Source organism: Papio anubis, chromosome 4 (assembly GCF_008728515.1).
Source record: "Papio anubis isolate 15944 chromosome 4, Panubis1.0, whole genome shotgun sequence".
NCBI classification, from domain to species: Eukaryota; Metazoa; Chordata; class Mammalia; order Primates; family Cercopithecidae; genus Papio; species Papio anubis.
This window is the reverse complement of record NC_044979.1, coordinates 53,312,233-53,338,798: the sequence shown is the minus strand read 5'-3', so window position 1 is coordinate 53,338,798 and position 26,566 is coordinate 53,312,233. Positions and strand designations below refer to the sequence as shown.

The 26,566-nt window shown below is 42.1% G+C and overlaps 1 protein-coding gene across 4 annotated transcripts in view; it reads right to left on the bottom strand.

Moving 5' to 3' along the window:
- Positions 1–3,093: 3,093 nt before the first annotated feature.
- The window catches only part of PUS7 (pseudouridine synthase 7), a 67,037-nt gene continuing 43,564 nt past the window's right edge, over positions 3,094–26,566 (bottom strand). The window contains exons 11-17 of one of the 4 annotated variants that reach the window (XM_031665258.1): positions 18,832–18,893; positions 17,497–17,657; positions 14,982–15,108; positions 11,300–11,401; positions 8,662–8,791; positions 5,501–5,592; positions 3,094–4,513 (exon numbers count right to left, since the gene is read on the bottom strand). In XM_031665258.1, coding sequence (XP_031521118.1) covers positions 4,377–4,513; positions 5,501–5,592; positions 8,662–8,791; positions 11,300–11,401; positions 14,982–15,108; positions 17,497–17,657; positions 18,832–18,893 — 811 coding nt within the window. In that variant the 3' untranslated portion in view covers positions 3,094–4,376. The remainder of the gene's footprint in view (positions 4,514–5,500; positions 5,593–8,661; positions 8,792–11,299; positions 11,402–14,981; positions 15,109–17,496; positions 17,658–18,831; positions 18,894–26,566) is intronic. The other 3 variants (XM_031665261.1, XM_031665259.1, XM_031665260.1) reach the window with 3 other exon arrangements.

Here is a 26,566-nt window from a genome sequence, read left to right as displayed (position 1 = left end):
TACCTTTTTTTTTTTTTTTTTTTTCAGATGGAGTTTCCCTCTGTTGCCTAGGCTGGAGCGCAATGGTGTGATCTTGGCTCACTGCAACCTCCGCCTCCTGGGTTCAAGCAATTCTGTCTCAGCCTCCCGAGTAGCTGGGCTTACAGGCATGTGCCACCATGCCTGGCTAATTTTTGTATTTTTAGTAGAGACGGGGTTTCACCATGTTGGCTAGGCTGGTCTCGAACTCCTGACCTCAGGTGATCTGCCCGCCTCAGCCTCCCAAAGTGCTGGGATTACAGGCATGAGCCGCAGCGCCCAGCCTGCAACAGTATCACATCTGATCAATGTAGACTCTCCTTTGTATCTCAGGTGATTTACTAACTGGGTCAGTGCTATATACGACAGAGCCACTAGCCACACATTTGGCTATGGAGCAGTTGAAACTGTGACGGAGAAGCTTAAGTCAAGTTTAAATAGCCACATGGCTAGTGGCCACTGTGCTGGCCAGTACAGGTCTGGAGCCTGACTGCTTCGTGTTTAACAGCAGCACATGTACCCTCCGGGAGTTGGTTAGAAATGCAGTATTTCATATTCTACCTGGACTTCCTGAAATACATCCTGCAGTTTAAGATCCTGCAGTTTGGAAAGCACTTACCTAGAGTAGGGGGTCTTATTGAACACATTGAAGCCCCTAAAATTGTATAAAAAGTTTGCATGAATTTGTGACACATGCACACACATATGGATACACTTTCCCACTTTTCTTCTCCTGGAAGCAATGTCTATACTTCTCCCTCAGATTTTCCAAGGTGTTCATGATCCAAAACTAAGTTCTACCCTACTTAGTTAGTGGGAAAGCAGATTTCATTGAACAAAGAAAGCCTTAAAGTTATCCTTTGCTGAGCAAGCAAATGCTTTTGAATTTACAAAGATGAGAAGCTGGCCATACTCAGCTTTGTCATTCTTCCAGTGTGGTTTCATTTCTTCATATGTCTGAAATAAAAAACTACATGGTACACTCCAGGTCGGCTTTGGTTTCAAAAAGGCACATGCACATCAGTGCACATTGGTAGCTATAAAACATTTATATGTATTCTATTTTGTATTATACACACACATCCTTATTTTTTTAAGTGCAAATTGACCACAAAATGCATTCCAGGGCAAATACCAGTTGATTTAATTCCTACAGCCTGGAGCAACTGAAGTTTTCAGTACTGATGTACTATTGCAGCTGTTACCAATTTTTTGGTTGATTCAGGAATCAACCAGAAATTTTTTCAACTGGTATAATGGCTGTCTAGTTATTACCTACAACATGAAACCATGAAGATTCAGGAAGCAATCAGGATTTTTTAAATCAGTATAATAGCAGTCTGGTTATTATCTACAACATGAAACCATGAATAAAAACATTGGAAAGAACAATCTTGATTATTTAGCTTCCTTTCCTGTTACGGAACAGTGTTGGTTTTACATTATAATAAAAATAATGATCCTTTATTATTTCTTTTAGGCAAAAATTTAGGAAGCAATTATACTTTTATGTTGAGGATAAGGTTGCTTTCAGGCTTTGTAAATTTGCCCAAGAGAAACTTCCTCCCTTTCTGAACAAAAAATGTTCTGAATTCTATGCTAAGGCAGTGATTTATTCCAGGTTGACTAAGTCCTTAGAGTTAGGTGGTGTGCCCCCCGAGTCTCAAAACAGCTTGAAGAATCCCCCTTGAATCATTATTTATCCACTGGTGTTTATGAAGAGACATGTTCCAACTGGTATTAGTTAATACAGCCAGGAAAATTAACGTATCAGATAGAGCCATAAGTACTTCCCAGATGAAGAAAACACAAGTTTAGCTTCACTTTTGTTTTGGAATGCAAATTTATACTGGTTGAGAATCCCAAATCTGAAAATCCAAAATCCATAATGCTCCAAAATCCAAAACTTGCTCATTGGAGCATTCTGGATTTTTGGATTTCAACCAGTAAGCTGAAGTGCAAATCTAAAAAAACCCTGAAAATCCAAAACACTTCTAGTCTCAGGCATTTTGTGTAAGGGATACTCAACCATAAATGCAGAACTGCTGAGTGCAATTGCAACAGAAACACTAAGATCCCTTCATAAATAATTTTCAGTCAGATGAAGGAGAACTCTAGCTATTACTGGAAGGTACAGACAGGACTACTATACATTTATTACATGTTTAGCTTTTGTAAGACAAAAAATATATATATATTTGAAACAGGGTCTCACTATGTTGCCCAGGCTGGTCTCAAGCTCCTGGGCTCAGGCAATCCTCCCACCATGGTCTCCCAAAGTGTACAGGTGTGAGCCACCGTGCCTGACCTAGGACAAAATATTCTTTCAAAACTAGCTAAAAGGATAACTTACTGGGCAGGGCATGGTGGCTCACGTCTGTAATCCCAGCACTTTGGGAGGCAGCAGTGGGCAGATCACTTTAGGCCAGGAGTTTGAGACCAGCCTAGCTATCATGGCAAAACTCCGCATCTACTAAAAGTACAGAATTAGCCAGGCCCGGTGGCGGGTGCCTGTAATCCCAGCTACTCAGGAGGCTGAGGCACCACAGTCACGTGAACCTGGTAGCGGGAGGTTGCAGTGAGCCAAGATCACACCACAGCACTCCAGTCTGGATGACAGAGCAACACTGTGCCCCCCCCAAAAAATAAAATAAAATAAAAAATAAAAAATATATTTAATTTACCATGATATTTCCAATCTTTCTAAAGCCTCGGCAGTGTGGTGGTGGATGTCATTAAAACAAAAGGGTTGAGAAACAGTTCTCAATCTCGTTTCTACTACCAGATACAAGACAAATGTCATTCACATTCCCATGGTGCGATGCTCCTGGCATGGTAGTGCTTTTCCATTCCTTTCTTTTCTACTCCATAAAGCACAATGGAAGGTGAGTGAGTGATTCCAATGTAAGAATAACCTGCAGTCCAGTCCAACACAGTCAATTATTCATAGCATTTGACTCAGATTATCCTCATACTTCACAGCTGATCACAACACATTTTGGCGTCAACACCACTTCTGATGAGGATCCCTCATTCATTTAGTTCCTTACCTTTAGTCAAGGTCAATATTCTTACCTGCATTCATTTTGATATATTTATTTGATTTATTTACATAACCAGTAGAAAGGAGATTTTAAAAATATTTATTACATTTGTTTCTAGAAATCATAGAAAATAAAAATTGATACAATTATGATATACAACTTTAGAAAGGCATATTTATCCTTTCACACTAGAGAAGTTTATGCAATGCCAGACATGGAAATACCAAAGCCATTGGTGACAAAGGGGAAACGCTACTGATAGAAGAAGCCCTTGTCCATTTTTATAGTTTTCTTCTCTACCATTATTTATTTTTGAGCAAATATTAGTCCAGTGGAAAGAGTTCTGAACATAAAAGGCACCTAGAGTAAAAATTAGACCTTAACTAATAAAACAGCTGTACACGTTTACATTAAGAAAAAAAGCCTGGCCAGCACAGCGCACGCCTGTAATCCCAGGAGTTAGCCTCGGCAACATGGCAAAACCCTGTCTCTACAAAAAATACAAAAATCAGCTAGGCGTGGTGGTGTGCGCCTGTACTCCCAGCTACTCAGGAGGCTGAGGTGGGAGAGTCACTTGAGCCTGGGAGGTCAAGGCTGCAGTGCAAGATTGAGGATTGCAGCATTGCACTGCAATTCAGCCTGCGCTACAGAGTGAGATCCTGTCTCAAAAAAAAAAGAAGAAAGAAAAAGCGCCTATCAATGCAATGTTCCTGCAAGGCACTGATAATATAAATGCAAAAGCCACTGCAACTAAAAAGTCTATAATGCTTGCCTGAATCTAGTACATAAGCAGGATAATGACAATCACTTTTTGTTTATAAATTTGTAGATAATAAATCATTTAAATCAGCATGAGTACTGTATTTATATTTGTGGGTGGTGGCTCTCAAATTATTTATCCATAGTCCAGATTTGTTTTGTTGCATTTGCTCTGAAAATGAATTGTTGTATACTCCATCACAGATGTGTCAAATACTCCTGCTGTCTTTTGAGAGTGTAGCAACATCTAAATCTGCTACTTTAAACCAAAGTCCTTTTTTTATTGTAAAGCTGACACTGTACTATGATTTAAGCACCTGAAGTATATTTTGACCAATTTATATTCTGAGCTAAAATTGAGAACCTCAGGATTTGTGTACATGTACAAATATTGCAAATTATTTATTTAAGCTAATAAAAACTTAAAAAAATACAAATAATTTTTTATTACAAAGATTTGAAATCCATATATGAGTCTGAACTAAGACAAAAATGCACAGGGAAGCGGGAAGCAAACACTTGTGTGCATTTTCTAATCTGTGGACAAGGTACTGCTCAGCGAAGCCAGGTTGTATTCAGCTGCGTCTGGTTCTTGATACTGGTATCCATTTTTAGCACTTCTCGAATGGCCATGGTGGCGTAAGTAGAAGGGGGTAGAGAAAAATCCATTTTCAGAGCCCTGTATTTGCCTTCTGCCAGGCAAGAAAGAAGAAAACAGTCAGAAAATGAAGGCAGCTGCAGACAGACCGGCGAGAGTCACATAATCTCTAAGCAAATACAAAGAACTGTGCTGCTTTCCTTAGACTCCACTTCCCAGGGGGCCTCAGAGAATGAGACCATGGAAGTAAGAGATCTGTGAGTGTGAACCTGCTGAAAGGTTACAGAAATTCTACCCGGGAACTTTCACAAAAGGGCAGATGACAGAAGAACACAAAAGAGAAATGCATGTGAAGTTAAAAAAATAATAATACATTATGGCCTGGGAAAAAACAGAATGAGAATTTGATGATGAGAATGCCAATTTAATTAATTAATTAATTAATTATTTTTTGAGACAGAGTCTCCTTCTGTTGCCCAGGCTGGAGTGCAGTGGCGTGATCTCGACTCACCGCAGCCTCCACCTCCCGGGTTCAAGCAATTCTCCTGCCTCAGCCTCCTCCACCTCCCGGGTTCAAGCAATTCTCCTGCCTCAGCCTCCTGGGCAGCTGGGATTACAGGCGCCCACCACCACGCCTGACTAATTTTTTTTGTATTTTCAGTAGAGATGGGGTTTCGTCATGTTGGCCAGGCAGGTCTGGAACTCCTGACCTCAAGTCATCCCTTCGTCTCGGTCTCCCAAACTGCTGGGATGACAGGTGAACCACCATGCCCAGCCACCAATTTAATGTTTTAGACTCTTCCTGAATTTTCACTCACCTTTGGTAACTCCCTGTGGGGCATGGGAAGAAACACTCCATCACCTAACATCACAACCATCTATAATATGCATTTGTTTTCAGGAGGATTTACTGGTTTTAATTATTAACTTCCAGTCATAATTGTGAAAGTAAGGTCATAAAACAACAATGAAATCATGGGTGGTGGTAATGCTTATAAGAGCAGTTTTCAAAAAAAAATTACATTTTTGTTTAATGAAACATTTCAAAGTCAATACAGAGCTGATGACTGAGTAAACTTACCAGAAGCAAAAACTGGTGGTGGCTTCCCTTCTAGGTTGTCCACATCTGTGTTAAAAAGTGGAATTTTGGGATCATCATATGCAACGACTTCCCTTCAAAACATACGAATAAAGGTAAGTATGAATGTGAACTTTCATAAAAGGTACTAAGCCATTCATCATCATTTGTTTAGCAAGAAAAACACATAAGTTTACTGTAAATAATTATAGTTAGGACTCTTGAATAACAGAGCAGGGCCAGATTTTATACATAAGTTTTGCATATATATATATATATATATACACACACACACACACATACTTTTTTTTTTTTTTTTGAGATGGAGTCTCACTCTGTCACCTAGGCTGGAGTGCAGTGGTACGATCTTGGCTCACTGCAACCTCTGCCTCCTGAGTTCAGTCGATTCTCCTGCCTTAGTCTCGCAAGTAGCTGGGACTACAGGTGCCTGCCACCACGCCCAGCTAATTTTTGTATTTTTAGTAGAGATGGAGTTTCACCATGTTGGCCAGGGAGGTCTCAAACTCCTGACCTCAGGTGACCCACCCGCCACAGTCTCCCAAAGTGCTGATTACAGGCATGAGCCACTGTGCCCAACTCAATCCAATTATATTCTATTAGTTATTTTAAAACGTACAACTGGAGCCAGGCATGGTGGCTTATGCCTCTAATCCCAACACTTTGGGAGGCCAAGGTGGGATGACTGACTAAGCCCAGGAGTTCAAGACCAGCCTGGGCAACATGGCGAAACCCCATCTCTTTATATTAATAATTAAAATTTTTAAAATGTACAACTGACAACTTTTCTTTTTTTTTTTTTTAGATGGAGTCTCGCTCTGTCCCCCAGGCTGGAGTGCAGTGGTGCAATCTTGGCTCACTGCAAGCTCCGCCTCCTGGGTTCACGCCATTCTCCTGCCTCAGGCTCCCAAGTAACTGGGACTACAGGTGCCCACCACCACACCCGGCTAATTTTTTTGTATTTTTAGTAGCGACGGGGTTTCAGCGTGTTAGCCAGGACGGTCTCGATCTCCTGACCTCGTGATCCACCCACCTTGCCCTCCCAAAGTGCTGGGATTACAGGCATGAGTCACCGTGCCCAGCCGACAATTCTTTTTAAATTGAGAAGCAGTACACTTCACTTTGTACAGCTGTGATCAAATTATTATGGCATTTACGTTTTCTGCAGAGTGGGTGCCACAACCAACAACAGCTTGTTACTAAGGAGGAACAGTTCTCTGGAGTGGGGAAGACAAAGTGCTACCATGTGGACCTCTTGCTTGTAATCCAGAGAAGAGGAGGGAAGAGAGATGGAGAAGAGAAGGAAATAGGGAATGAAGTAATTTCCTGGCAATAGGCAACTAGTTTAGGATTTCATTTTAAAATTATCAAATAAAGCTTTAGATAATACTGGGTATTAAAATTTGTTTTTGAGACAAGGTGTCGTTTGGTCACCCAGGCTGGAGGGCAGTGGCGTGATCACAGCTTACTGCAGCCTCGACCTTTTAGGCTCAAGCAATCCTCCCACATCGGCCTCCCAAACAGCTGGGACTACAGGTGTGCACCATCACACCAGGCTAATTTTTGTAATTTTTTGTAGAGAAGGTCTTGCTATGTTGCAGAGGCAGGTCTCAAACTCCTAGGCTCAAGTGATCCTCCCACCTTGGGCTCCCAATAAAGTATTTTTAAACAAACGAATGCAAGTATCTTTTCCTCTCTAGAAACATGATATTAAAACAACCAGAGCAGTGTTTGGAACTCACAGCTAATCCTAAGTAAGGCAATTTGCTCAGGGATAGCTCTGTAAGCAAATCTAAGTTTTTAGAAATAGGAAAAAAGTTAACTGTGTACACATTTCTTCAATAATTCAGTGATGCCAACAAAATGTAAATGAACTCACTTTCCATAACTGTTTATATTCAAAACAGGCTGCTTTATTTCTTTTCTTTTTTTAGAGACAGGGTCTCACTATATTGCCCAGGCTCATCTCAAACTCCTGACCTCAAGCAATCCTCCTGCTTCAGCCTCTCCGAGTCTCTGGGCTTACTTGTTAGCCACTGTGCCCAGTTTAGCTTCATTTACTTCTTGATAATTTGAAAAATACAAAGTAGTAGCAGTAGTGTTAACAATAGTAATAATAACAATAACACTTATGAAACACTTACATGCTGGGTTGTAAGCACCAAAAAATATGGTCATGCACTGCTTAACAACAGGGACACGTTCTAACCCTTGTCAGGCAATTTCATCACCATGTGAACATCACAGAATGTACTTACACAAACACAGATGGTATAGCCTACTACATGCCTTGGTTATAGAGTACAGCCTACTACTCCTAGGCTACAAACCTATACAGCATTTTATTGTATTGAATACTGCAGGCAACCGTAACACAATGGTTAAGTACTTGTGCATCTAAACACAGAAAACATGGTGGCTCATGCCCATAATCCCAATGCTTTGGGAGGCCGAGGTGGGAGGATTCCTTGAGCCCAGGAGTTGGAGGCTGCTGCAGTAAGCCATGATTATGCCACTGCATTTCAGCCTGGGCGCAGAGAAAGAATCTGTCTCTATTAAGGAAAAAAAAAGAAAAGAAAGAAAAGAAAAGAAAAAGAAAGAAAAACAAAAAGAAAAGGAAAAGAAAAGATAAAAAAAAGAAAAGAAAAAAGAAAAAAGGTAAGGCCAGGTGTGGTGGCTCACGCCTGTAATCCCAGCACTTTGGGAGGCCAAGGCAGGAGGATCATCTGAGGTCAGGAGTTTGACACCAGCCTGGCCAACATGGTGAAACCCTGTCTCTAATAAAAATACAAAAATTATCTGGGTCTGGTGGCAGGTGCCTGTAATCCTAGCTGCTGTGGAAGCTAAGGCAGGAGAATCGCTTGAACCTGGGAAGCAGAAGTTGCAGTGAGCCAACATCGCGCCAATTGCGCTCCAGCCTGGGTAATGAGTGAAACTCCGTCTCAAAAAAAAAAAAAAAAAAAAAAAAAAGAAAAAAAAAAGGTAAGTAAAAATATGGTGTTATAATCTTATGGGACCACCATCATATTTGCAATCTGTCATTGACTGAAAATTCTTTGTGCAGTACATGACTCTATATAAAGTGAAGCAAAAGCTTACAACTTACATGGTAATTCAGTTCTATTTCATTCCAGATGATTACTCACCAGCTAACATTCTGAGGACGAATAATGATCTTTCGGTAGGCCCCTGACAAGGAATAATCTCGAATTTTGTGTCTCATGTTGTCAATATCAAGATTGTCAGCTGTGAGCATTTCCCTGTAGGCTTCTTGAACTAATATAAAATACAAAAAGTTAGTTGAAATGCAGCTTGTCAGTCAAGTTATCCTGAACTAGATTATAAATAGAGTAACATGTAAGTTCAGTTAGACTGCCCTAATAAAATTAGTCATCTTAATTTATAATCCAAAATCTGTTCCCTGGAATCAAAATTTAGTGACTTAGTAACTAGGACTACAGGGTGTACTGAGCTTTGGTTTGGCCAATTTGTAAGTTATTTTTGCAACCAGTCACAGGACCTGTGGTGTAAGGTTCCCAAGCCAACTACAAAAGGCCATTTCATCCAAAGTTGCTAAACTACATTTTATATGGGCTGAGAGTTGGAAGACACCATATACAGAGACTTCAAACTCTCTCTGGAAGAGGCAGTTATAAATAAATGTATAAAAATAAGGGACCTTGGGAAACCATCTGCCTCACCCGCGCACCTGATGTAGAATCTTTTTTATAGCACTCAAGAGAGACGGTTTTCCAGCCTCTGCTTGCACAGTCAATGGGGAAATACTTCTTTGTGAGGCATGCAATTATTAGAAAGTTCTTCCTATTCCAAGCTGAAATCCATTTTCTTATAACTTCTGTTGACGCTTTGGAACACAGTGGATTAACTGTCCTCTTCGACATATAGTCATAAGTACTGGATCTTTTAGCCATATCTTCTCTAGACCAAACAATGCTTCCCTTAGCTGTCTCTCCTTTAACATTTCTGTATTTCCCACAAACCTTTTATCTGCCCCAGGGTAACAGGCTCATATATAATAGCAACTCCAGATATTTTAAACTTCTTATACAAACTACTATCAAACTGGGCCTTTTCTATTGGCATTTGATCACTGGGCATAAATGTGGGAATTTACATTCATTCCTATTAAATGCCTTCTGCAGTTCTTTTTTTTTTTTTAACATCTTACTAAATTATTTACTGCAAACTTGCCCCTCTATTACAACTTTTGCTAGTCTTCCACTCATTAACTAATATAAGACATTGAATATGAAGTGTCATACATATTGGATAAATTATTGGATGGATAAATGCAAATACACTGAAATTGTGTTTTTAAAATATTACAATAGAATATTATGCAATTCTTGAATACTTATTTTTCATATACTTAATATTGACTATTTTTCACAATTTGTAAATATAACAAGCAAATTTCTTTGTTCAAGTCACTCATAAAAAATATTGGCTAGAACAGGGTCCCTCACCACACACTAAGGACAAAAGGGATCCCTCAATCAAGCACTGTCAGTTACCAGGTGTGCATGTGTTACATACCCAGAAACCTGAAATATCACCCATCCGGTCTACAAATGGCCATCCTGGCTACAGGGTTTTCATGAACGGCTTTGTCAGAGGCATTGCGGAATTTATGTTCTAACTGGTACTGGCAAAGTGCCTGATCCCAAAAGGTTTAAGAGAGTAGAGGAAAACAATGTTTTCTTCTTTATGATAGTTGATTTTGGGTGTTAACTTGACTGCGGTAAGGGAGACCCCAACAGCTAGTAAAACATGATTTATTTTCAGTGCTTCAGTAGGCACTGAGCTCAGCCTTCTCACAGGGAAATCCAGGTGGTGTGGCATTTGATTAGAGTGACCGGACTGTGCCGGGTGAGTTGGTGAGGGTGTTTCTAGAGGACACTGGCATGTGAGTTGGTGGGCAGAGTGGGGAAGATCCGCCCTCAAGGTGGGCGCACACCTCCAATTGGCTGAGGAGGGTGAATTCTCTCCCTCTCCTTCCCAGAGCCAGATGCCCTTCTTCGCCTGTCTCTGGATGTCAACTCCAGATTCTCTGGCCTATGCACTCTGGGACTTATACCATTGGTTCCCCAGGTCGCAAGTCTTTGACCTCCAACTAAGAGTTACATCATTGGCTTCCCTGATTCTGAGGCCTTCACACTTGGACTAAACCATGTTGCTGGCTTTCCCAGTTCTCCCATTTGCAGATGGCCTATAGTGGGACTTCTCAACTCCACAATCAAGTAGGCCAGTTTCCCTAACAAATCTCCCCTTTCCCCCGCTTTTTTTTTTTTTCTCTGAGATGGAGTCTTGCTCTGTCGCCGAGGCGGGAGTGCAGTGGCGTGATCTCGGCACACCACAACCTCTGCCTGCTGGGCTCAAGCCATCCTCCCACCTCAGCCTCCCAAGTAGCTGGGACCTCAGGTGCGCACCACCAAGCCCGGCTAATTTTTGTATTTTTAGTAGAGACGGGGTTTTGCCAGGTTGCCCAGGCTGGTCTCGAATTCTGGAGCTTAAGCAATCCACCCATCTCAGCCTCCTAAAGTGTTGGGATTATAGGCGTGAGCCACCGCGCCGGGCCTATTTATTTTATTTTATAATTTCAATTTTCATTTTAGATTCAGAGGTAGAGTTTCTTAATTTAAATTATCCATGTGAATGCATCCCTTTCTGGGAGACTGTCATAAATAACCAAAGATTATATATGTTTGAAATAGTAGCTTCGTTATGTTAAACTTAACTATTTACCCCATACAGGGAACTTACTTTTATGCTTTGGGTAGATAACATCAAAGCCAGGCAAAGGCATTACTACATCATGGATAGAGTAATTATTAACATCATCTTCCTCAATATAGGAGGCTGTGGCTGTAAATTCACAAGTGAACAACAAATTAAGAAAATAGGCAATATTGTTATGAACTCAATCTTCTAAAATTATACACATCTAAGCAAGTCAGAAGTACAAGTTGGTACAGATTCAGTGGCCTAGAAAGCTTAAAGAAATTATGCTGGGCACGGTGGCTCACTTGGCTGTAATCTCAGTACTTTGTGAGGTCAAGGTGGATGGATCACCTGAGGTTGGGAGTTCAAGACCAGCCTGACCAACATGGAGAAACCACGTCTTTACTAAAAATACTAAAATTAGCCAGGCGTGGTGGCACATGCCTGTAATCCCAGCTACTCGGGAGGCTGAGACAGGAGAATTGCTTGAACCTGGGAGGCGGAGGTTGCGGTGAGCTGAGATCATGCCATTGCACTCCAGCCTGGGCGACAAGAGTAAAACTCCTCTCCAAAAAAAAAAAAAAAAAAAAAAAAAGAAATTAAGCTGGGGCCAGGAGCAGCAGCTCATGCCTGTAATCCTAGCACTCTGGGATGCTGAGTTGGGCTGAGGTGGGTGGACTGCTTGAGCCCAGGAGATCCAGACCAGCCTGGATAACATGGAGAAACCCCATATCTATAAAAAATATAAAAATTAGCTGGGTGTGGTGGCAAACACCTGTAGTCCCAGCTACTTGGGAGGCTAAGGCAGGAGGATCACTTGAGTCTGGCAAATTGAGGCTGCAGTGAGCTGTGACTGCACCACTGTGCTCCAGTCTGGGTGTTGGAGTGAGACTCTGTCTCAAAGGAAAAAAAAAAAAAAGAAGTTAAGTTTGGATATATATCCTTCTGTCTTTTCCACTCTAACCAAGAAATAAAAATCAAGGACTTAGAATAAGTAAAAGAAATTGTTTTTTGTTTTTTGAGACAGGGTCTTGGTCTGCCACTTAGGCTAGAGTGCAGTGGTATGATTAAGGTTCACTGCAGCCTCAACCTCCTCGGCTCAAGTGATCTCCCTGTCTCAGCCTCCCGAGAAGCTGGGACTGTAAGTGTGTGCTGCTATGCTTGGCTAGTTTTTTAATTTTTTGTAGAGATGGGTCTTACTTTGTTGCCCTGGCTGGTCTTCAACTCCTGGGCTCAAGTGATTCTGCTGCCCTGGCCTCCCAAAGTACTGAGATTACAGGTGTGAGCTACTGCACCAAATCTAAAGTAAAAATTTCAATGAAAATGGCCAGGCGTGGTGGCTCACGCCTGTAATCCCAGCACTTTGGGAAGCCGAGGCGGGCGGATCACGAGGTCAGGAGATCGAGACCATCCTGGCCAACATGGTGAAACCCCGTTTCTACTAAAAATACAAAAATTAACCGGGCGTGGTGGTGGGCGCCTGTAGTCCCAGCTACTTGGGAGGCTGAGGCAGGAGAATGGTGGGAACCTGGGAGGCGGAGCTTGCAGTGAGCCGAGATAGCGCCACTGCACTCCAGCCTGGGCGACACAGCGAGACTCCGTCTCAAAAAAAAAAAAAAAAAAAAAGAATTTCAATGAAAATTTAAAAACATTTATCACTGAGCTGCATCCACATTTTTTCAATGCCTACTGTTTAAAACCAGTTCCTCTATCCTTCCTAAATAACGTTAAGAAAATACTATGAAAAGCCACCATACTACAAAATCGTATTTGCAGTGGCATCATAAATGGATGCATTTCGCTAAAAAACAAACAAAAAACAAACAAAAAAAAACTTAGGAGGATGAAACACAGCAGCACCCAGGACATTAAAATATACTGGATGTGACTAACATGGCATGAGGGAAAAAAGCTAAATCAGGAAAAATAATTTAAAATTTCTGAACAGAGTTAGAACCTTAGTGGGTTTATGGGGTCTGCCTGCAGATAAGCAGACCATGTATTCAGTTAATAGATGGTAGCCTAGTATGCCAGAGACACACATAGAGTTTGGAATCAGATAGATTGAACTCTGAATCCCAGTTTTTTTTTTTGTTTTTTTTTTTGAGACGGAGTCTCGCTCTGTCGCCCAGGCTGGAGTGCAGTGGCCGGATCTCAGCTCACTGCAAGCTCCGCCTCCCGGGTTCACGCCATTCTCCTGCCTCAGCCTCCAGAGTAGCTGGGACTACAGGCGCCCGCCACCTCGCCCGGCTAGTTTTTTGTATTTTTTAGTAGAGACGGGGTTTCACTGGGTTAGCCAGGATGGTCTCGATCTCCTGACCTTGTGATCCGCCCGTCTCGGCCTCCCAAAGTGCTGGGATTACAGGCTTGAGCCACCGCGCCCGGCCTGAATCCCAGTTTTTTCTGTTTTTTTTTTAACTAGCTGTGGAACCTTGGGCAAGTGACTAAACCTCATCTGAAAAAGCAGAGAAAATACTTCACAGTAACACTGGGGCTTTAAAAGACACAGGTACAGGGCTTAGTGCCAAGGCCTGGCACACAGAATGGGCTTCATGGGGCCTGGCACACAGAACGGGCTTCACGGCAGATGGGGTATTAGGACTGTCTTGGGAACATTTTGGGCACAGTATATACTAAATGCCCATTCTATTTGAGTTTGAATAAACTCTTTTTTGTTGTTTTTGAGACAGAGTCTCCCACTGTCACCCAGGCTGGAATGCAGTGGTGTGATCTCGGCTCACTGCAAGCTCCGCCTCCCGGGTTCATGCCATTCTCCTGCCTCAACCTCCTGAGTAGCTGGGACTACAGGCGCCCACGACCACACCCAGCTAATTTTTTTTGTATTTTTAGTACAGACGGGGTTTCACTGTGTTAGCCAAGATGGTCTCGATCTCCTGATTTTATGATCCGCCCGCCTTGGCCTCCCAAAGTGCTGGGATTATAGGCATGAGCCACTGTGCCTGGCAACTTGAAGAAACTCTTTAAGGCTGGCTAACAAGAAACATCCAGAGGTGTATTTATTTGCTAGACCTAGAATGAAGTTTTGAAAGAGATTTCAGCCATCATTTAGCCCAAATACTATTTGAGTTGAGAGAAGGAAGGCCCAAAGAGAGGTGCTTACTTAGGCCAGGCACGGTGGCTCACACATGTAATCCCAGCACTTTGGGAGGCCAAGGTGGGTGGATCACCTGAGGTGGGGAGTTTGAGTTCGAGGTGCTTACTCAAACCAGATGTACATTTTTTCTTTAAAAATACAGATACAAACTAAACAATGTAAGTTTGCAAGGTCCCTTCATCTCAAGCTTACTAGACATCTCTCTTTTTTTTTTTTTTTTTTTAAGATGGAGTCTCACTGTGTCACCCAGGCTGGAGTGTAGTGGCACTATCTTGGCTCATTGCAACGTCTGCCTCCTGGGTTCAAGCGATTCTCCTGCCTCAGCCTCCCAAGTAGCTGGGATTACAGGCATGCACCACCACACCCAGTTAATTTTTGTATTTTCAGTAGAAACAGGGTTTCTTCATATTGGCCAGACTGGTCTTGACCTCCTGACCTCAGGTGATCCACCCACCTTGGCCACCCAAAGTGTTAGGATTATGAGCATGTGCCACCACGCCTCGCCACATCTCTCTTTCTTAATTAGTAGCCAGGATGGACTTTAAAACCACTAGTGGCAACTAACTGAACCCTAGCTTGGTTGAGTAACGAAGACATTTGCCTTTTTACCTCCTTTGAGAACGAGGTCCCCCGGAACAGGTTTTAGTCCATAGTCTTCTATCCTCTTGCTTACCATGTTATTCCACACATAGCTTTGGTAGCTATGAATATACATTAAGCGATTATTTCTGGGTATCTGGAGGGAAGGAAAAAAAATAGGCAAGAAAACATATTCTAAATATAAAAAGTGCTGTACTTTTTTTTTTTGAGACAGGGTCTCGCTCTGTCGCCCAGGCTGGAGTGCAGTGGCACGATCTTGGCTCACTGCAGCCTCCACCTCTCAAGTTCAAGCAATTCCACCTCAGCCTACCGAGTAGCTGGGATTACAGGGGTGCACCACCATGCCTAATTTTTGTATTTTTAGTAGAGTCAGGGTTTCACCATGTTGGCCAGGCTGGTCTCGAACTCCTGACCTCAGGTGATCCGCCCAACTTGGCCTCCCAAAGTGCTGGGATTACAGGCGTGAGCCACTACACCCAGCCAAAACGTGCTGTACTTTCTAAGATACCTTGCTTGTTAGCGGTAATCCTAGTATAAGAAACTTCTACTGTATTTATTTATTTACTTTTATGTATTTATTTTTGAGGCAGGTTTTCATTCTGTCGCCCACACTGGAGTGCAGTGGTGTGATCATGGCTCACTGTAGCATCAAACTCCCAAGCTCAGGTGATTCTCCCACCTCAGCCTCTCGAGTAGCTGTGACTACAGGTGTGCACCACCATGCCAGGCTAGTTCTTTGAGTTTTCTTTCTAGAGACAGGGTTTTGCCATGTTGCCCAGGCTGGTCACAAACTCCTAGGTTCAAGCAATCCACCAGCCTCAGCCTCCCAAAGTGCTGGGATTACAGGCATGAGCCACTGTGCCCAGCCAAAACTTCTACTTTAATCTCTCATTTTTTCTTTTTCTTTTTAATTTCTCATTTTTATTTTTTTTTCCTTCTACTTTAATCTCTCTCTTTTTTTTTTTTTTTGATATAAAGTCTCACTCCGTCACCTAGGCTGGAGTGCAATGACACGATCTCAGTTCACTGCAATTTCCGCCTCCCAGGTTCAAGTGATTCTCCCACCTCAGCCTTCTAAGTAGCTGGGACTACAGGTGCACACCACTATGTCCGGATAATCATTTTATTTATTTATTTTGAGACAGAGTCTTGCTTTGTTGCCCAGGCTGGAGTGCAATGGCGCGATCCCGGCTCAATGCAACCTCTGCCTCTTGGGTTCAAGCGATTCTCCTGCCTCAGTCTCTCAAATAGCTGGGATTACAGGCGTCTGCCACTACGCCTGGCTATTTTTTGTATTTTTAGTAAAGACAGGGTTTCACCATGCTGGCCAGGCTGGTCTTGAACTCCAGACCTCAGGTGATCTTGGCCTCCCAAAGTGCCGGGATTACAGGCATGAGCCACCACACTGGGCCATAATATTTTAGGAAAAGTTTACGAATTTGTATCGGGCCACATTCAAAGTTGTCCTGGGCTGCATGTGGCCCGCAGGCTGCAGGTTGGACAAGCCTGCCTTACATCAATGGCACAGTCTTCAAACTTAAGGAATTTACACATCAATTTTCAAGCTAACAGTGCTTTTTCTCCCGTAATTCCATGGATAAAGAGAGAACCGAAATGACTGAACTGACAACTAATTCCATGCGGCAAGAATTCTGCTTTGTTTGTGCATCTAGGAAAAGTAAAACTTAGGTTTAAGGGTTAAACTTTAACATTTGTTACGTTTAACTTTGTTGCCCAGGCTGGAGTGCATGGAGTCCTGGATTATACATATCCAAATACTGGTATAGGCTACTCTTGAATCACCATGATGAAACCAGACTAAAATGCAACTATTTAGACTGCTTACTGTTCAACACTTTTACTAAGGCAGTTTACAGTTCTGGTGACGGAATGATCAAGAAATGACCATACGATAGATTCTGAACTTCTCAAATACCAAGAGACTTAATTTAAACAGAATTTCCACTGAAGATTAGGTTTTCCACATTGACGCTTTTCTTTTCTTTTTTTTTTTTTTTTTTTTGAGACAGAGTCTCGCTCTGTCGCCCAGGCTGGAGTGCAGTGGCCGGATCTCAGCTCACTGCAAGCTCCGCCTCCCGAGTTCACGCCATTCTCCTACCTCAGCCTCCCGAGTAGCTGGGACTACAGGCGCCTGCCACCTCGCCCGGCTAGTTTTTTGTATTTTTTAGTAGAGACGGGGTTTCACCGTGTCAGCCAGGATGGTCTCGATCTCCTGACCTCGTGATCCGCCCGTCTCGGCCTCCCAAAGTGCTGGGATTACAGGCTTGAGCCACCGCGCCCGGCCGACGCTTTTCTTGTGCCCTCAATAAGTAATGCCCGCATCCACCCCCTCATCACCACTCAGGGTCCGAACAAAGATTACTCAGGTGAAATACCTCAGAGATCACCTAAGGATCCTTATTTACCTTCTGCTCTTTCAAAATTTAGTAAAATCTTTCAAGATAAAATTTAAAACGCATTACAACACCTTGAGCCATTGCCTGACTTCACAAATTGCACTCACTATGCCAAATGCAGAGACTATATTCTTCATTCCATATTTTGAAAGTCCTCGAAGCAGCTGCCCTTCCACACACCTTTTGACAGGTAGTTTTCTGAGGGCAGCAGCTGGATCTTTGGTCTTTGCCCATTCTTCTCTGCATTTAACCAAGTAGCCCTTTTCAGCTGTGGGGGAAAAAAGCTAGGGTTAAATGACTTACCCAATAGACAGACTTCCATAACTTAAAGTACACTTCACAGAGAACACAAAATTAGAAAATGTTATTTGAAATATAGGTGCTGTTTATAGCTTCCACTCATCTGAGGAAGTGTAAAGATGGGAAATATAGAAAATTTACAGAACTATTTGACTTTGTCAACGTACGATCACCCTCAGGTCAAAAGTAAAAGCTATTTAACTGTAAATTATCATAGCTGATTCAACATGACAAAAACACGGTAGTACTTTCTTCTCTCTTTTTCCATTGTAATGTCAAGTTTAACGGGTTACTTTCCTTAAAATTAGATAATTTTATCTTTTTATAGTTTGCAAATGAATTACCCAAAGTGAGCATAAGTATTTTGACAATCAGTAGTTTAATCCTTTTCATTCAAGATGATTTTAGAGATACTTTTTGGAAAGTTTTGGTGACTTCTTCACACTGTAAATCCTCAAGGTGTTTTTGCCAAGTTTTTATATTCCATTACACTATGTTTTAGTAAAATAACCACAAGTGAAATGTCTTAGATTCTTATACATTCAGATTTAGTGCGTGAAGAAAAACATATATATTCATTTAAAAAATATATTTGTATTCAGTTACGAATTAATACACTGAACAAGCTAAAGAGTTAAAATAGAGGTTGGGTATGGTGGCTCACGCCTGTAATCCTAACACTCTGGGAGGCTGAGGTGGGCAGATCACCTGAGGTCAGGAGTTCGAGACCAGCCTGGCCAATATGGTGAAACCCTGTCTCTACTAAAAATACAAAATGAGCCAGGCATGGTGATGTATGCCTGTAATCCCAGCTACTCAGGAGGCTGAGGCAGGAGAATCACTTGAACCCAGGAGGCGGAGGTTGCAGTGAGCCGAGATCATGCCATTGCACTCCAGCCTGGGAAACAAGACTAAAACCCAACTCAAAAAAAAAAAAAAAAAAGCTCAACTAGGATATAAATTATAAATCTTAAATATACACATAAAACTGTTGAAAAATATAAACTTATACTTTCATTGTAAAAACACATAAAATACTGAAATAACAACCTCAATTTGCACAAATGCTTTTATTCAAAGCAATTTCATGAATACCTAGCCATACATTCTATTTATTTTCTTAACATGAATTTTATTCTCACCTCCAGAGCGGGGTTTCAATATTAAATCCATGACTTCTGTCCAGGAATTCTGTAGTATTGCTCTAAAATTAAATGACATTTACTTTACTAAATTTTGCATGAAGATAACTTTATATGCACAAATCTTTGAAGAGTCAACAAATCATATTAACCATACACTGAAGCCTTGTCCTCCCAGGCTCTAGTCTAGTGATTCTCCCACCTCAGCTTTCCCCCTATCCCGACAGACAGCGGGGACTACAGATGCACACCACCATACTTGGCTAAGTTTTTAATTTATTGTAGAAATGGGGTCTCACTATTGGTCTTAAACTTTGGGGCTCAAGTGATCTTCCCAGCTTGGTCTCCCCAAGTGTTGGGATTACAGGCATGAGCCACTACACCTAGTCCTACATTATCTTATTAAACTTAAAAGTACGCAGAAAGTCTAGTATGATACAGATTTCAAATGTAAAAGAACTTAAAGTGCCAAAAGAACTTTTAACAAAGAGAAAATGGAAAACACAATGCTTACCTGTAACATTTAATATCATTTCAGTTTAAAAATCTGATAATAGTATAAATACTACCTAGTCATGCTTTAAGTAGTTACACATGGTATTATTTACTTATTTATTGAGGTGGAGTCTCACTCTGTTGCCCAGGCTGGAGTGCAATGGTGCAATCTCGGCTCACTACAACCTCTGCCTCCGGGATTCATGCCATTCTCCGGCCTCAGCCTCCTGAGTAGCTGGGACTACAGGCACCCGCCACCATGCCCAACTAATTTTTGTATTTTTTTTAGTAGACATGGGGTTTCACCATAGTGGTCAGGCTGGTCTCGAACCCCTGACCTTGTGACCCACCTGCCTTGGTCTCCCAAAGTGCTGTGATTACAGGCGTGAGCCACCGTGCCCAGCCCACATGGTATTATTCATATAAATCACAGTTAAGTCTTTACGTGTGAAAACTTGTTTGAAACTTCTCAAAAGATTTCTCCACGTTAATACCTTCTTGCCCAGGCAAACAGAAAGAATAAATACGATTTACTCTTCTTTATTATTCTTGTCAAAATGGAAATATCTATATATTTGATGATTATAAAAGTTATATGCTTTTTTTTTTTTTTTTTTTTTTTTTTGAGACGGAGTCTTGCTCTGCCGCCCAGGCTGGAGTACAGTGGCCGGATCTCAGCTCACTGCAAGCTCCGCCTCCCGGGTTCACGCCATTCTCCTGCCTCAGCCTCCCGAGTAGCTGGGACTACAGGCGCCTGCCACCTCGCCCGGCTAGTTTTTTGTATTTTTAGTAGAGACGGGGTTTCACCGTGTTAGCCAGGATGGTCTCGATCTCCTGACCTCGTGATCCGCCCATCTCGGCCTCCCAAAGTGCTGGGATTACAGGCTTGAGCCACCGCGCCCGGCCAGTTATATGCTTTTTAAAAATTTTTTATTTGTTGAGACAGTCTCGCTCTGTCGTCTAGGCTGGAATGCAGTGGCGTGATCTTGGCTTGCTAAAACCTCTGCCTCTTGGGCTTAAGCAACTCTCCTGCATCATCCTCCCGCGCAGCTGGGACTACAGGCTGCGTCAGCATGCCCAGTTATTTTTTTTTTTTTTGAGATGGAGTCTCATTCTGCTGCCCAGGCTGGAGTGCACTGGCACGATCTCAGCTCACTGCAACTTCTGCCTCCCTGGTTCAAGCGATTCTTGTGCCTCAGTCTCCCAAGTAGCTGAGATTACAGGCTTGAGCCACCATGCCTGGCCAATTTTTGTATTTTTAGTAGAGATGGGGTTGTGCCATGTTGGCCAGGCTGGTCTTGAATTCTTGGCCTCACGTGATCCGCCCGCCTCGGCCTCCCAAAGTGCTGGAATTACAGGCACAAACCACTGTGCCTGGCCAATTTTTGTATTTTTAGTAGAGACGAGGTTTCACCGTGTTGGCCTGGATGGTCTCGAACTCCTAACCTCAAGTGATCAGCCCACCTTGGCCTCACAAAGTGCAGGGATTATAGGCATGAGCCACCATGCCTGGCCTATACATGCTTTCAAAAAACCGAACGGTACATAAGGTTATGTGTTATTCAATCTCTAGGAAATTAAGCACTGTTAACACTTTAGAGTATATTTTTGTTGGCAAATCTTTAAGTGTATGTAATTCTTCCTTTAACTTTTACTATACTATTGCTGTACAGAAATTATATTTTGTGTATTATATCTATTTCTCATCTTGGAGTCATGTTTAGAAGGACCCTTCCCTATCAAAAGAATATAGGAATCCCCTTCTATTAATTTTTCTGTTTTTCCAGTTAATTATGGTTCTTTATTTTCACATTTAAGTTACACAATACTGGGCATTTCAGGGTTTTACCGTGGTCTTGATCTCTTGACCTTGTGATCCGCCCACCTCGGCCTCCCAAAGCATTGGGATTACAGGCATGAGCCACGGCGCCCGGCCAGACATAGATTTTTACACTAAAAAACCTTTGTTAGGCTGGGCGTGGTGGCTCACGCCTATAATCTCAGCACTTTGGGAGGCTGAGGCAGGTGGATCGCAAGGTCAGGAGATCAAGACCATCCTGGCTAACCCGGTAAAACTCCACCTCTACTAAAAATACAAAAAAAATAGCCGGGCGTGGTGGCACGTACCTGTAGTCCCAGCTACTTGGGAGACTGAGGCAGGAGAACTGCTTAACCCAGGAGACGGAGTTCGCAGTGAGCCGAGATGGTGCCACTGCACTCCAGCCTGGGCGACAGAGCAAGACTGCATCTCAAAAACCAAACAAAAAAAAAAAAAACAAAAGAAACCTTTGTTAAATATCAATTACAGCCTGCAGGCTCAATCTGGTTGTCCACCTAATTCTGTTGTTTTATTGGAAACCAGTTGTGCTCATTGCTTTGCATATTGTCCATGGCTGCTTTTGCAGTATAACTCCAGAGCTTAGCACCTGCAACAAACATTGAATGGCCCACAAAGCCTAAAATATTAACTAACTGTTCCTTTACAGAAAACCTTTGCCAACACTTGATATAACATATTAAACAGTTTCTTAACTGTAGGACTTTTCAATGCCTTTAAGATGCTACCATATACTGTAAAGGTTCAGTATACAATGCCATATTAAATATATACAGATTTTGTTTACAACAGGCCATATGATCCAGCACTCTACACATTAAGATGTTTTGTATTTTTTTTTTTTTTTTTTGAGATGGAGTCTCGCTCTGTCGCCCATGCTGGAGTGCAGTGGTACGATCTTGGCTCACTGCAAGCTCAGCCTCCTGGGTTCACACCATTCTCCTGCCTCAGCCTCCCAAGTAGCTGGGACTACAGGTACCCGCGACCACGCTCAGCTAATTTTTTTGCATTTTTTTAGTAGAGACGGGGTTTCACTGTGTTAGCCAGGTCCACCCAGCCCCCTAACCCCTGGTAGCCACCATTCTACTTTCTGTCTATGGCTTTGACTACTCTAGGAACCTCATATAAGAGAAATGATACCATATTTGTTCTTTTGTTACTGGCTTATGTCAGGTAACAAAGTTTCCAACGCTTATCCATGTGATAGCATGTGTCAAAATTTCCCTCCTTTTGAATCGCTTGAGCCCGGAAGGTGGAAGTTACAGTGGGTCGAGATGGTGCCACTGTACTCCAGCCTAGGCGACAGAGCAAGACTCCATCTCAAAAAAAAAAAAAGGTCCCCCTTTGAAAGGCTTCCATATTCCATTGTATGTATGTGCCACATTTTGTTTGGATAAACACTTGGGTTGCTTGGGTAGCTCCTACTTTTTGGCTATTGTGAATGGTGCTATTATGAACATAGTGTACAAATATCTGGTGAGTTTCCACTGTCATTTCTTTTGGGTATACACTGAGAAGTGGAATTGTTGGATCATAACGTAATTTATATTTTTTTTCTTTTGAGACGGAGCCTTGCTCTGTCGCCAGGCTGGAGTGCAGTGGTGCCATCTCGGCTTACTGCAACCTCCACTTTCCGAGTTCAAGTGATTCTCCTGCCTACGCCTCCTGAGCAGCTGGGACTACAGGTGTGTGCCACCGTGACCAGCTAAGTTTTGTATTTTTAGTAGGGACGGTTTTCACCATGTTGGTCAGGCTGGTCTCAATCTCTTGACCTCGTGATCCACCCGCCTCAGCGTCCTAAAGTGCTGGGATTACAGGCATGAGCCACCACATCCACCCTATATTTAATTTCTTAAAAAATCACTATACTGGGCTGGGCGCGGTGGCTCACGCCTGTAATCCCAGCACTTTGGGAGGCCGAGGCGGGCGGATCACAAGGTCAGGAGATCGAGACCACGGTGAAACCCCGTCTCTACTAAAAATACAAAAAATTAGCCGGGCGCGGTTGTGGGCGCCTGTAGTCCCAGCTACTCGGGAGGCTGAGGCAGGAGAATGGCGTGAACCCGGGAGGCGGAGCTTGCAGTGAGCCGAGATCGCGCCACTGCACTCCAGCCTGGGCGACAGAGCGAGACTCTGTCTCAAAAAAAAAAAAAAAAAATCACTATACTGTTCTCCACAATGGCTATACTATTTTACACCCCCACCAGCAAAGCCCAGGTTTCTAATTTCTCTGTACCCTTACCAACACATTATTTGTTGTTTTGTTTTGTGATAATAGCCTTCCCAATGGATATGAAGTGGTACCTCATGGTGATTTCTATTTGCTTCTCCCTAATGACTAGTGATGTTGAACACTAGTCTGTATGTCTTTGGAAACACATTTACTGAAATCCTTTGTCCATTTTTGAATTGGTTTTTCTTTGGTGGTTGCTGAGTTGTAGGAGTTCTTTATATATTCTACATTTAAGTCTCTTATCAAATGTATGATTGAAATATTTTCTCCTGTGTGTTACCTTTTCATTCTGTTGATAGTGTCCTTTGATGTATGTTTTTAATTTTGATAAAGTCCAAACTTACCTATTTTTTGTTTGTTGCCTGTGCTTTTGGTGTCATATCCAAGAAACCACTGACAAATCCAAGCATGAAGTTTTCGCCCGTTTTCTTCTTCTAAGAGTTTGCGTAAGTGCAGCTCTTATGTTTAGATCTTTGGTCCATTTTGAGTTTATTTTATTTTATTATTATTTTTTTGAGACAGAGTTTCACTCTGTCGCCCAGGCTGGAGTGCAGTGGTGCAATCTTGGCTCACTGCAACCTCTATCTCCCACGCTAAAGCAATTCTCCTGCCTCAGCCTCCCGAGTAGCTGAGATTACAGGTGTGCACATCACCACACTCAGATAATTTTTGTATTTTTAGTAGAGACGGGGTTTCACTATGTTGGCCAGGTTGATCTCGAACTCCTGACCTTAAGCGATCTGCTGCCCACCTCGGCCTCCCAAAGTGCTGGATTATGGGAGTGAGCCACTGTGCCCGGCTCACTTTCTTTTTTTAAAAGTTTTTATTGAGGTATTCAATAATTCACATACCATGTAATTCACCCATGTAAGTATGCAATTCAATGGCTTTTAGTATTTTAAAAGAATTGTGGAGCATTACACAATTTTAGAACATTTTTATCAACCCCCCCAAAAAAATCCTATCCCATTAGTAGTCATTCCCCACTGGTCCTGTTCTAGCTTTTTCTATAGATTTGCTCACATTGGAAATTTCACAGAAATTGACTGATTCACTCATTCACAGGCAGGGTCTTGCTCTGTCATCCAGGCTACAGTGCAGTGGTGGTACACTGTTCACTGCATCCTCAAATTTCTGGGCTTAAGAGTTTCTCCTGCCTCAGCCTCCTGGGTAGCTAGGACCAAAGCCAGGCAGTACCACACTCAGCTAATTTTTAAAAATTTTTATTTTGTAGAGATGGGGCCTTGCTCTGGTGCCCAAGCAGGTCTTCAACTCCTGGCTTCAAGTGATCCTTCCACCTTGGCCTCTTAAATTGTTGGGATGACAGGCAGGAGCCACTGTGCCCAGCCTACTTAGCAATGTTTTCAAGGTTCACTCATGCAGAATGTATCAGTACTGTGGGTATAGTAATGTGGGTATGAATTCCTTTTCATTGCTAAGTAATATTCCACTCTATATTATTGTATATTACACTGTATATTTTATTTATCCATTCATCAGTACGTGGACATTTGGGTTGTTTCCAGCCTTTTGGCTGCTATGAACATCTGTATAAACTTTTGTGTGAACATATGATTGTCAGTCCTCAGTATATACCTAGAAATGCAACTTCTGGGTCACAGGCTAACTTTATAACCTTTTGAGGAACTGTCGGGCTATTTTCCAAAATGGCTATACCATTTTACATTTCCACCAGGGATGTGTAAGGGTTCCAATTTCTCCAATCCTAACACTTGTTATTTTCTGCCTTTTTTTATTTTAGCTATCCTAGTGGGTATGAAGTGGCATCTCATTGTGGTTTTGATTTGCATTTCCTAAAGATTAGTGATAAACATATTTTTGTGTGCTTATTGGCCATTTGTTTAAATTATTTAAAGAAAGGTCTGTTCAGACCCTTTGCCAAGTTTTAGAATGGGTTGTCTTTCTGTTTTTGAGTTGTAAGAGTTTTAATATTTTGGATACAAGTCATTTTTCCACCTATACAATATAAACTGAAAGTCTGTTTTTTCCCTCGGGAAATTCTCTGGTGTTAACAGTGGGTTTCTTTGAAAGCAGGAAATATTCTTATGTTGTAAAAATGAATGATTTGGAATTTTGAGCTGACCGTACTGACCTTTGGGCACGCTATGTAATTTTTGTTGTGGGATAAATTTGATCTGATTTTAGCTATTTACATTTATTTACATTATCTTTGGCATACACAACGTATAAGATTCCATGGCTGTCCTTCTGCCAAATTAATTACAAATTTATAGGTTGATACAGCCCTCCCTTAAATATTCTGCCCATAATACAATTAGCATTTTTACTATTTTTATCAATGTCCTCTGACCATTAGCAAGGTTGAAAACATATTAGCAATCACTATATTCTCGGCATAAAAATAGATGTGGCATAAACATCATTTCACTTCATTTTCACCACCCTGTGAATTGATATCATTATCTCCATTCTACAGATGAGTAATTTGAGGCTCAGAACTCGTCTGTTTTCACCTGAGCTTTTTAACCTCCTCAAAGAGGCAGAGGAAATAGAGATTTTTATCATTTTGCACTTTTAAAATCACAAAAATGAATGCAACTTCATAGTTTAGATGCTGAAACAAAGGACTGGAAGCCCGGAAAACTCTATTCCCAAACTACAGTCAAACAACTGATGAGTTCAGGCAGATCTAAGTCTAAGTTTGCTAACATGAAGGCTCTGAAAGACAAGGAAGAACATGAAGGCTCAGATTGTTTCCAGCTTGTAATTACCACAATTCTAACTCCCACGTGAATAATTGGTTTATGTAACAGAGTCTCTGCTGGGCAACAGGATTCCAGAAGTAGATTTATGAGCCCAACTATTTATTGATGGATTCCCACTGTAGGTTACGCTAGAGGGGTTCTTAATTGTTTAAAAGTAAATGACAGGCCAGGTGCGGTGGCTCACGCCTGTAATCCCAGCACTTTGGGAGGCCAAGGCAGGCAGATCACGAGGTCAGGAGATTGAGACCATCCTGGCTAATACAGTGAAATTCTGTCTCTACTAAAAAATACAAAAAATTAGCCGGGTGTGGTGGTGGGCGCCTGTAGTCCCAGCTACTCGCGAGGCTAAGGCAGGAGAATGACGTCAACCTGCGAGGCAGAGCTTGCAGTGAGCCGAGATCGCGCCACTGCACTCCAGCCTGG